The sequence below is a fragment of the Dasypus novemcinctus genome, chromosome 29, assembly GCF_030445035.2.
Source record: "Dasypus novemcinctus isolate mDasNov1 chromosome 29, mDasNov1.1.hap2, whole genome shotgun sequence".
Classification (NCBI taxonomy): Eukaryota; Metazoa; Chordata; class Mammalia; order Cingulata; family Dasypodidae; genus Dasypus; species Dasypus novemcinctus.
Window position 1 is genome coordinate 24,185,137 of NC_080701.1, and position 12,679 is coordinate 24,197,815.

The window sequence follows — 12,679 nt, forward strand, 5'->3', positions numbered from 1 at the left end:
ATGAAGGAAGGTCCAACAATGACCCCTTGATACTAATAACTATGCTTGTAAGCCTGTGCACCTGAAATAAGAACAAGGCCTAGAGCTGTGGGGTGCCTAAGAGTTACCTCCTGAAAGCCTCCATGTTGCTCAAATGTGCCCAGTCTCAAAGCCAAACTCAGCATGTAAATGTGTTGCCTTCCCCCCAACATGGGACATGACTCCTGGGGATAAGCGTCCCTGGCACCGAGAGATTACTACCAAGTACCAGCTGATGATGTAACTAGAAAATGACCTTGAATAAAAGGGTCAACTCAGACCAGCAGAATATCTCAGTCTACATATAATACCAAGAGATAAAAATGCTTTTTGACCTGAATAAAAGGGGGAAATGAAAAAGACAAATGAGTTTATATGGCTATGAGTCTCCAAAAAGAGCCAGGAGGTTATCAAAGGGGTTGCCCTTATGCACACCTCAGCAGAGTACCAGAGAAAGATAAAGTAGATACAACCCCGGGTATTGGTTCTTCTGAGGGCTACAGAGACCCACAGTTTCTGTGGTCATGGCAGATGGATTTCAGTGTCGTGCCAGTTGGTCCTACTTTGGAGTTTGTGTTTCTGTGTGATGGAGCTGGACTCAGATGTGATCTTTGTCCACAAGCCTCTCCTGTTACTTTTAACAGATCTGTAGTTGGTGCTGAGGTTTAGTGTGTACCCAGAGGACCTGAATCTCTGGACTGACGATGTGATAGCCTGAGCCTCAACAGACTTGTAACTCCTAAACTCTGGTTAATTGGACTTACCCCACTCAGCTAACATGGAGGTGAAGAAGGTCAACCACCACATCAGGGAGCCAAGAGTGCCTACAACTGAAAGCAGGAGAATTGCATCCAGCATCCATGTGGAAACTAAGCCCCCTCTTGATATAGATGTGGAATGGACACAACCATTCTAAGGTCCACAGGATGGAGGAATAGAGTATGGATTAGAGAGGACTTACTGATATTCTATTCATGAACTATTGTGATTAGTAATCAAAGAAAATGTGGCATTGGTGTGGAGAAAGTGGCCATGGTGGCTGCTGGGGGTTGGGAGTGGAAGGAAGAGATGTGATGTAGGGCATTTTCAGGGGTTGGAGTTGTCCTGGGTGGTGCTGCAGGGACAGTTACTGGACATTGTATGTCCTCCCATGGCCCACTGGGTAGACTGTGGGAGAGTGTGGGCTATGGTGTGGACAATTTACCACGAGGTGCAGCAGTGCTCAGAGATGTATTCACCAAGTGCAATGAATGTCTCATGATGATGGAGGACGTTGTTGTTATGGGGGGAGGAGTGGGGGCAGGGAGTTCGGGGGTATATGGGGACCTCGTATTTTTTTAATGTAACATTAAAAAAATAAATAAAGACAAAAAAAAGATCAAACTTGAAAGGCAAGTGTCTTAGCCTGGACTAGAGCTGCAGGCAGAAAAAAAAATAATAATAAAATAAAGAAATAAGGAAGACAGACACAGCAAATTCAAACCACAAGGGGATGGGGAGAAATAAATAATTAAATTAAATTTTAAAAGAAAAAAGAAGACATCTGCCCTACCCAAATCGATTTATAGATTTAATGCAATCCCAATAAAAATTACAACAGAATTTTTTTACTGAATTGGAAAAGCTAAGTATTAAATTTATATGGAAGGGCAAGGGGCCCCTAATAGCCAAAGACATATTGAAAAAGAAAAACAAAATTGGAAGAATCACACTACTTGACTTTAAAATATACTACAAATTTACAGTGGTCAAAACTGCACGGTGTTGGTACAAGAATAGTTATACTGACCAATGGAACAGAATTGAATGTGCTGACTTTGCTCCTCACATAGATGGTCAAGTGATATTGAACAAGGCCACAAAGCCCATTCAACAGGGTAAGAATGACCTTTTCAACAAATGGTGCTTAGAGAACTGGATATCCATATCCAAAAGAAAGAAAGAGGATCACCATTTCACACCCTATATGAAAATTAACTCAAGATGGATCAAAGATCCATATATGACAGCCAAGACCATAAAGCTCCTAAAAGCTAATGTAAGGACGCATCTACAAGATCTTGTAGTAGGAAATGGTTTCATAAACTTTACACCCAAAGCACAAGCAATGAAAGAAAAAATAGATACAGGGAATTGCCTCAAAATTAAAAACTTTTGCACTGCAAAGGAGTTTGTCAAGAAAGTGAAAAGGGAGCCTACTCAATGGTAGAAAATATTTGGTAACCATCTATCTGATAAGGGCCTAATATCCAGTATATATAAAGAATCCTACATCTCAAAAATAGTAAGAGAAACAACCCATTTAATAAATGGACAAGAGATTTGAATAGATACTTCTCCAAAGAATTACAAGTAGCTAAAAAGCACATGAGAAGATGCTCAACATCACTAGCTATTAGGAAAATGCAAATAAAAATTACAATGAGATATCATCTTACACCCATTAGGCTGGCAGTTATTAGAAAAACAGAGCATTGGAGAGGATGTGGAGGAATGGGAACCCTTATCCACTGCTGGTGGAAATGTAGAATGGTACAGCAATTGTGGAGGACAGTTTGGTGGTTTCTGAGGAAGCTAACTATAGAAATGCCATATCATCTGGCAATCCCACTGCTGGGTATAAACCCAGAAGAATTGAAAGCAAGGACAGAAACAGATTGTTGCAGTTTGAAATGGTGATGAATTCCAAAAATAGGTATTGGATTATATTTGTAAACTGGTTTGTATCTGGGGGTGATTAAGTTATGATTAGGGCTTTGATTGGGTCACATCATTGGGGTGTTGAGTTCCTGCCCCTTGGTGGGTGGTGACTCACAGATAAAAGGCATGGCAAAGGACAGAGTTGAGGGTTTTTGATGGTGGGAGTTTGATGCTGAACACTTAAGCTGGAGCCCTGGGAAGTAAGGTCACAGAGGAAACAGGAGCAAGCCCCAGGAAGAGAGGAACCCAGGAAGCCTAAACCCTCGCAGATGTCGGCAGCCATCTTGCTCCAACATATGAAAATAGACTTTGGTGAGGGAAGTAACTTATGCTTGTAGCCTGTTATCTGTATGCTCCTACCCCAAATAAATAACCTTTATAAAAACTAACCAGTTTCTGGTATTTTGCATTAGCACCCCTTTTGGCTGACTAATACACAGATATATGCACATCAATATTCATAGCAGAATTATTTAATATTGCCAAAAGTTGAAAACAACCCAAAAGTCCATCAAGAGTTGAATGGGTAAGTAAACTGTGGTATATACATACAATGGAATATTACTCAGCTGTAAGAAGGAATGCAGTATTAACAAGGATGAATCTTGTAGACCTTATGTTAAGTGAAGTAAGTCAGGCACTGAAGGGCAAATATTTCATGACTTCACTGATATGACTTAAACAAATTGAGGAGACTCACAGAACACCATGATTTTAGACTCCTCCAACTTCCAAACTGTGCCTGATAAATTCCCATTGTTTAACCAACCCATTGCATAATATTCGTTTTATCAGTTGGGAAACTAAAACAACACCATTTCAATTTTACTTTCAAAATAAATATTGAATACATGCTCTCTCCTCTCCAAATTCATCGCCTTGGCCTAAGCTTACTCCTTAAACAGTATGTCATGATACCAACAACTGTACATTTTGTCAAAAACTATAAAATTGTGCAGGGCAAAGTGTAAAATATAATGTAAACTATATTCCACCATGGTTAGTAGCAATGCTTCAAAATATATTCTCCTATATCCTAAAATCCTACAGCCAAAATCATCTTCCTAAAATTCAAATCATACCATGCCCCCAACTTACATAAAATGAAAAGTCTTTTATATTCCATAGAAAATACTTTTTAAAAACAATAATGATACCATTTATTGACTCTTCACTAACATGACAATCATAACTCTCCAAGTTAGATATTATTTTTTCACAATTCTATGTTGTTGTTGTTGTTGGGTTTTTTTTTTTTTTGGTTTGGTTTTTATTCTTGTAACATATACACAACCTAAAATTTTCCATTTGAGCCACTTTCAAATTTACAGTTCAGTGGTGTTCAACACATTTGCAATGCTACTGTCATCACTATTCATTACTAAAACTTTTCCAACACCCCAAATAGTAATTCTGTACAGAGTGCTTTTTGATCTAACTTTCTAGCCTCATCTTCTATCACTCTTTCTCTTGTGCTTTATTTTCTAGCCACACTGAATCATTCTTAGTCCTAAGAAGCACAACTGTTTGCTGCTCCCTCTGCCTTTACTTCCTTCCCTCCTCTAACTTTCCACCTAGAAAAGTCATTTTCAGACTCTAAAACTGGGCTTACTTCCCTTCAAATCCCCACAATTGCTGACAGACATACCCACCTCCTCCTCTTTACCAGTTCCTAACCTTACACTCACATACACGCACATCAGTAATTGCACATATCAACATAAATATGACAACATGCGTTTCTCGCTCACTCGGCCATGTGTTCCTTAAGGATAAGGAATGTATTTTAACCACCTGTGTATCTGCAGTACCTAGCATCGGGCCTAACATCAGTGAGTTCCCAATCAATGTTTGCTGAACTGAATTAATATGAATTATGTCTGAAGACTAACATTTGAAAGCAGCAAGCCCTGAAAAGAGGTCTAAAATACTGAGATATTCCTATTTTGAATGCAGAAAGAACTTCCAGATCATTATAGGCCTTGGATGGAAATTGCTAACAATCTTTCTCACTTGATTGAGAGACACCAGCTTCGAGCTCTTGTGAACAAGGTATAACTTTTTTTATTCTTCTCTTTCACCCCTTCTCACCATCCTCATTTTCAACCTCATGCCGCTTCCCTTTCTAGCTGTTGTGTAAGCGGTGGCAAATCGATCATTAACTTTGCTTATTAGCAATGCTATCTCACACTTCCTGGGTTGAAGATGGCCCCACTTTCATATGTTACTGGTGTTTCCTTAAGGTTTGCACAGCCAACCTGCACAGAAAGATAGCCTGTTACATATTAAACATTCAACTAACTTCCTTCCTTTAAAGAAGGAGGACAATCCTTAAATATCTGCTATGTGAAAAGCACAGGTTAGACACACTGTAAAAGATGGACAAGTGACAGATTTTTCTATCTGTGATGATAATTATCTTAGGAAGATAACAGTTCCTTTTCTTGTTGCATACAATTTTTCATTGATATGAACAATGAAATACAAAAAGAAGAGCAAATAATAATATAATGTCTATAGGTGCAGGAAAAACTCCTGCCAAAGATGGAATAAATTTTTTAAAAGAATTTTTGGACCATATTAATCATATTGTATCAGATCACACGTCAGTCTATCATGCCCTTGTCAAGCACTCAACTAAAGGAAAAGAAACCCTATTTGTTCTTCATCTCAGAAAAACAGGGAATGGGAGCAAAAGTTTGTCTGGGACAGTTGGCAGGAGGGCAGATTTAAAGGAGTTCAATTTGTGAGCTACGCAGTCTTCAGCTTTTCCAAGGCTTGATTTGATTAAGCTGCCATCAGTGAAACCGAAGACCTGTTGACTGTCATGCACACAGGGAGTTATGTGGAAGATAATTCAGGAGAATGTTGGAAATGTGATAAGGAAAGTCATACTAGTTACTAATCCAGAAACTGACCCCTATTCATAATGTGACTAGATAACCCAAAATCACCAAACAAGAGATAATGAACAACTTAAAAAGAGGGCACCACTGGGCATTCAGAGTCAATGGCCTCCAGGAAATAGCAAAAGATGACATTAATGCTATTAAAATTCTAGAAAGTGTCTCCAGAAATTTTACTTTATAAAATAAGTGGTCTTCTTTGTAAAAGGAACTAATAAAATGCAAACAAATAAGCAAAAAAAATTACTCAACTCAAATCCAATAAAGTCAGTGAAACATTGTAGAAACATACATTGATTTATCGAGACATTCTTATAAAACATAATGTAAAGGCTAAAGAAATGCCAACCATGAGAAAAATAGAAAATATATGAAAAAAAGAAATACAGACAATCCAAATTCTATATATATATATATGTATATATTTATATATATATATGTATATTTTAAAGATTTATTTCTCCCCCCTTCCCCTATCCCACCCCGGTTGTCTGTTCTCTGTGTCTATTTGCTGCATCTTCTTTGTCCGCTTCCATTGTTGTCAGTGGCACGGGAATCTGTGTTTCTTTTTGTTGAAGCTTCATCTTGATGCATTAACTCTCCGTGTGTGCGGCGCCATTCTTGGGCAGGCTGCACTTTCTTTGGCGCTGGGCGGCTCTCCTTACGGGGTGCACTCCTTGCGTCTGGGGCTCCCCTATGCGGGGGACACCCCTGTGTGGCAGGGCACTCCTTGCGCGCATCAGCACTGCACATGGGCCAGCTCCACACAGGTGAAGGAGGCCCGGGGTTTGAACAGCGGACCTCCCATGTGGTAGACAGATGCCCTAACCACTGGGCCAAGTCCACCGCCCAAATTCTATATTGAGTCCCACAAATAGTCATGTGGATGGAGGAGAAGCAAAAATTCAAGCATGTAAGAATAAAACTTCAAGTCTTAAAATTTGAGTCTTTGTATCAGAAATATTATGCGGGAAAACACACTTAGATATTAGATGAAATTTAAACATTTCTAGAATAATATTAAAAATTTTCAAGTTCTCAATCAGAAATCAATAAAAACCAAAACTAGATTGCTTACAGAGTAAGTGAAAGAGAGCTATTTATCTATAATGCTAAGTATTAAAACACTATTTAAAACCTATCTGAGTGATTGAAATGCAAAAATCTAGCAATGCCTAATATTGGCAAGGCTGTGCAGCAAAAGAGATTGCCATTTTCATTGCTGGTGTGAAAGCAAAATAGGACAGCCGCGTAGGAAGAGAGCTTGGCAGAGTCCTATAAAGTAAAATGAAGACATACCGTATGAATCAGTGATCACGATTGTAATATTTACATTTTCCTAGGCATTGAAAATGTATGTTCACAGGAAAAAATCTGCATGAGAATATTTATAGCAGTATTGTCATAATCACCCCAAACTGCTAGCAGCGATGATGCCCCTTGACAGGGGAATGCATAAACAAACTGCATTACATTCATTCAATGGAATGCTCTTCAGTGATAAAAATGAATAGGCTATTAATAGGTACAATAACATGGATGAACCTTAAATATATTTTAATAAATAAATGATGTCAGACTCAAATGGCTACATATCACGATTCCATTCCCAGGACATCCGGAAAAGGCAAAACTATAAAGCAAGGAAACAGAGCGGCAGGGATCTGAGAGAAGGGCGTGGTCAACTAGGAAAGTTACAGAAGGAGGACTTTTAGGATGACACAACAAAAAGCAAACTTACATGTATGCAAATTAAAAGGAATTAACCAGAATGTTTTGGGATCCCAGGATGGAATGAAGATGGCCACAAATGAATCTAATTGTATTACAGATATCTAACCACACTCCCTAAATGGAATGGGGGAAAGAGGGCTGTTAAGTTACTTTGAAAACAATATTTTGACTGGAATCTGTAAGACTAAAGACAAAAAGGAACTGCACTTAATCACTATACTTTAATTAGGAAATTTGTTTTTAATGGGGTACAGTTTAACATTTCTGAAGCTTTACATATATACTGGGATTGAATAAATAAATCAATGGATGATGGATGACATCTCCTGTTGGAGAGAGAAGTTTTAAATTAGCAAGGGGGTGGGGACTAGAATCAACCCAGCATGAAGTCGTATTTAATTTAATGTATATATGGATCCATATACATTCTCTGCATATGTATATATGTGCACAAACATGTACTTCCTAGCCCAGTCCACTATGAGGATCTGAAACAGTGACACCCAGTAACAATGAGCAAACCCAGTGTTCAGAACAATACTCATTTCCAATAAAAGGAACAAAAACCCAGTGAGAATCAGAGTTTAAACCTTGGGCAGGGGAAATACAAGATGACCCTAGAATATCTTGTACTGCCAAAACTAAGGAGGTGCTTAAAAAACAAAAAGATGAGGACATGTAACAGAGGAGTTCAGGACAGCCAACAACTGGTCTTCAGGGAGAAAGCATCACCTAAGGATACCTTGATTTGGAAATTTCTCTCAGCCTCAGAACTGCAAGCTTGCAAGCTAATAAACCCCATTGTAAAAGCCAAAAAAGAAAAAAGATGGGCACATGTCAAGTGGGTCGTCAAAGCTGGAACAATGTGAGCAATCACATTTTGAGATTACAACCCAAATCATTAAATGAATACACATCTGTCCATATTGATAGTAAAGGAAAAAAGGACAATATTCGCATAGTTATAAAGTTTTAGAAAAAAGTACTTAGAACCTAGAATTTTATTGTTCATCTGTGATGACAAAAGAAACTAAATTATCAACCAATTCAAGAAGTGAGAAAGCATACCATCCAAGTATTTCTCTCAATTGCTCATGAATTATTCCAGCAAAGTAAGCATAAATCACAAAAAAGAACTCAGAAAGGGAAGTATGTTTTAGCTTCCTTGTTGCTAAAGCAAATACCATGCAATGAGTTGGCTTAAACAATGGGGATTTATCGGCTACCGGTTTTGAGGTTAGAAGTCCAGGTCAACGTGCCATGAAGGTAATGCTCTCTTTCTGAAGACTGGTGTTCTAGAGCTGGCTGCCAGTGATCCTTGGTCCGGGCCTCCTCTGTCACATGGCAATGCACATGGCAGCCTCTCCTGGCCCCTCCTTCTTTTCCAGGGTCCATTGACTTTCAGCTTCAGTCTGCTGCCTTTGTGGCTTTCTCTCTATTTGTCTGATTTTCATCCTACTTATAAAGGTCCAGTAAAAGGATTAAGAGCCATCCTTATCAAAGGGTCTATCCTCCTCAAAAGGTCCTATGTACAATGGGTTCATACTCACAGGAATGGATTAAGTTTAAGAACATGTTTCTCTGAAGTACACAGAGCTCCAAACCGCCATATCTCACCCTCTGAACTCCAAAGAGGCATGTCCTTTCTACGTGCAAAATACATTCATTCCTTCACAAATCTCAAAAGCTTCAAGTCATTTCAGAAACAATGTTAGGTACAAATCAAAATCGGTTATGGTTGTGGTCTGTTAGGGGGCAAAATTCTCCTCTGTCTGTGGACCCGAGAAATCTTGAGAATGAGTTATCTACTTCCAGTATACAATGGAAGGCTAAGTATAGAATAGATCTCATTCCAGAAGGGAGGAATTAGAAGGAAAATTAGGGCATGGGTGCCAGACAATTTCCAATACTCAGCAGGGCAAACTCCACTTGATTTCAAAGTCTGAGAGTCCTCTATACATAGATGTTGTATCCTCTGTGCCTAATGGATCAGGCGCCCCATCCTACCTAGTGCTTGCACGCAGCCGCGCTCTCCTTGAACCCTGGGGGGTCTGCCCCACCCTCTCTAGCATCTGGATGGCAGCCAGGTTCCTTGCAAACCGGGGAGCACAGACCCCACCCTCTCTAAGTACTAGGTGTGATTTTTGTGTGAAAACATTGTTTACCACAGCAAAAAAAAAAACCATGAGGCAGCTGTGAAAATGAATGCATTGCAGCTGCATGCAAGAATGTGGTTGAATCACAAAACTCCAGTGTTGAAGGAGAACAGCAACTCACAAACATAATATATGCAGTATGCCTCTATATAAAATTTAAAATCATGCAAACTAAATAATATATTTAGTGTTGATATATACGTGAATTTTAAATGATATATAAAGAGCAAGGAACTACACAAGCAAATAGCAGGAAACCAACTCAGTGAGAGGCACCCAGAGGGCTGCAAAGGGTTTTGGTAAAGTGCGATTTCTTAAGCTGGGTGATAGGTAAATAAGTGTTGGTTTATTTATAATTTTTAAGCCATAAATAGAAATTGCATGCATATAAATATGTGTGTATGATATAATCCACAAAATAATTTCAATAAATAAAAATGATGAAATGCACTAAAACTGTACAGTGGAAAATATAGTGCAAACATGTACTTCTGCATCATGTTCTAGATTCTAAAGAAATGTTCACATCCTTTCTGAGAATCTGCTCGTTTTTCCTTTAAAAAGAAAAAACTACATACTTGCCTTGTTCTCCCAACCTTTCAGAGTCCAGAAACTGTCAAAATGGTAGTTGAATACCATCAAGGAAGATAAGTGAACAATCAGTAGAAAGTTTTTCCATTGTGCTGGAAACCCACTAATTAGTACTTATGTCTTTAGTCTCATCTCATCTACACTAAAATGAGTTGATAATAACCCTATCAAAAGGGACAAATGATTATGTGTTTACATGCCCCAAATCATCCACATTTCAGAACAACTTAGCTTAGAAATGCAATGTGGTTAATCAATTTGTATTTGTGAAAAAAGCATTAATAATAATAATTCTCTAAGAATACACCTATGCAGTGTGTCTAACTACAACATAAACAATACTTTAAATAATGTTCAAAATGAATTATAGAAAAGCAAATGATAAATTAGGGAACTAATTTGGAGCATATATGTCAGACAAAAATCAAGATCCATAATCCAAAATCTGTTCTACCAAACCAACAAGATGAGCGATCAATTGGAAAAGTTGGACAAAGGATCTGAATAGGCAAGTTACAGAAAGAGATCTTTGAATTGAAATCAAACATGCAAAAATGCTGGATCTCAAGAATAAAAACAAAAATTAACTTAAAATAATGAAGTCAGATTGGCAAAAAATTACCAAAAAAAGCCACTACCATAGTGTTAGTCAAGAGGTGAAAGAGCTAACACTCAAAGACTGAGAACAGGAGAACAATGTGGTACCTTTCTGGCAAGAAATTTGACAATATTCATGAAAACCAAATATGCATATATTTTGATCCAGCAATTCCACTTTTACAAATTTATCTTGCAGAAATACTAGCTCAAAAGGGCAAGGTGATTAAGCAAGTATGTGTTTTATAGCAATATAATAGTAAAACAAAAAGGAAAAGAAAAAAATATAATTCCCTAAATAATCATTAATAGATCTGTGATTATGCAGCGATTAAATGACAATATGTGTATACACGTATCTTTCTCTCTTTACTATATATATGCTTGCTATATTGTTTAATGAAAAGAGAAAAACGAATAACAGTGTATATATACTGTGATTCCATAATTGTTTAAAATATGCAGATATTTATTTAAACATATACATGTATAAATACAGAGAGAGAAACTGAGGAAGAGAGAGATCTAGAAGCTGAGACACTGAACTTTTAATGACAATTACTTCAGGGGAGCAATATTCAGGCTTCTTACTTTATGCATATATCTGTATTTGATATATTTTACAAAAACTTCTATTACTTTTATAATTTTAAATATATATATATATATTTTAAAAGACATCATGCTTCTTCTCCAGAAGCTCACAGGTTTATTGAGGACAAATCATGGAAATACTGACTCTTGATCTTGCATTACAGTACCCTCAGTGCAATCTCCTTCGTGTTTGCATTAAGGGAAACTACAATAACATTAAGAAAATTAGGAAATATGTCAAAAAGAAAACTATTTTATGTTAAGCTGAAATTAAACTAAACCGTTTCTATAAAGTACTCCTTTTCCACCTATGATGTATAATAAATCAAAAATATGAATTCAAGTAGATTACCTAAATCAAGGGGCATATTTAGTTTATGACTCATTCTCTCCCTAACTGTTGCATGTTTTTATAGGAAGAAAAAGTTCCAGGACAAAGGTTTCCTGTTATCCTTTTGCTTGTTTTTTATTGCCTATAGGTTTGCTTGGAGGAGAGAGTTCAGGGATTCTGGAACATACAAGAAAGTTTCAGAAAAACCTTTCTCTCTAACCAAAGGAACATTCCCACTGTGACGCTTACTCCTTTACCTTAAGGTAGCCAGTAGCCACTTGAGTGCAGTACTTGAACTGAGACTAGGAAAATTTTATTTTTAAAGATTTATTTCTCTTCCCCTCCTCTCCCCAGTTGTCTGCTCTCTGTGTCTATTTGCTGTGTGTTCTTCTGTGACGGCTTCTATCCTTATCAGCCGCAGTGGGAATCTGTGTTTCTCTTTTTGTTGCGTCATCTTGTTGGATCAGCTCTCCGTGTGTGCAGTGCCATTCCTAGGCAGGCTGCACTTTCTTTCCTGCTGGGCGGCTCTCCTTACGGGGCGCACTCCTTGCGCGTGGGGCTCCCCTATGGGCATTCCCTGCATGCATCAGCACTGCGCATGAGCCAGCTCCACACAGGTCAAGGAGGCTTGGGGACCTCCCATGTGGTAGGCGGATGCCCTATCCATTGGGCCAAGTCCCCTTCGCAGGGAAACTTAAGATATAAAATACTGAATTTGGAAGCCACATGGGAAAGGATCATAAAATATCTCAACATTTTTGTATTGATGGCATGTTGATAATATTTTGGATATATTCGTTTAAATAGATTACATTATTAAAATTAATTTCACCTGTTTCTTTTTACTTTTTACATGGGGCTACTAAAATATGAAAAAGTACACATGTGGCTTGCATATTTCTATCAATAGAGCTAATTTAAGGAGAGAACAGGACTTGGTCTCCAGACCTGAAGTAAGTCCCTGCTCAGGTCTCCCTGCTCTGTGACCCTGGCAAATATCAGGTAACCAATCTGAGTCTCAGTTTTGCCCTCTGGATTTTCAGGAAGACGGA

The 12,679-nt window shown here is 38.0% G+C and overlaps 1 protein-coding gene and 1 long non-coding RNA gene across 3 annotated transcripts in view; one reads left to right on the forward strand and one right to left on the reverse strand.

The window, feature by feature from the left end:
- Window positions 1–12,679, forward strand: part of IDO2 (indoleamine 2,3-dioxygenase 2) — a 54,533-nt gene that overhangs the window by 16,837 nt on the left and 25,017 nt on the right. The window contains exon 2 of one of the 2 annotated variants that reach the window (XM_004468687.5): window positions 4,675–4,770. The exons of the other annotated variant lie outside the window; for it this stretch is intronic. Coding sequence (XP_004468744.2) covers window positions 4,675–4,770 — 96 coding nt within the window. The remainder of the gene's footprint in view (window positions 1–4,674; window positions 4,771–12,679) is intronic. 2 annotated transcript variants of the gene reach the window in all.
- LOC131276579 (uncharacterized) overlaps window positions 1–12,679 on the reverse strand; it is a 69,978-nt gene that overhangs the window by 13,925 nt on the left and 43,374 nt on the right. The gene's annotated exons all lie outside the window — the stretch shown is intronic.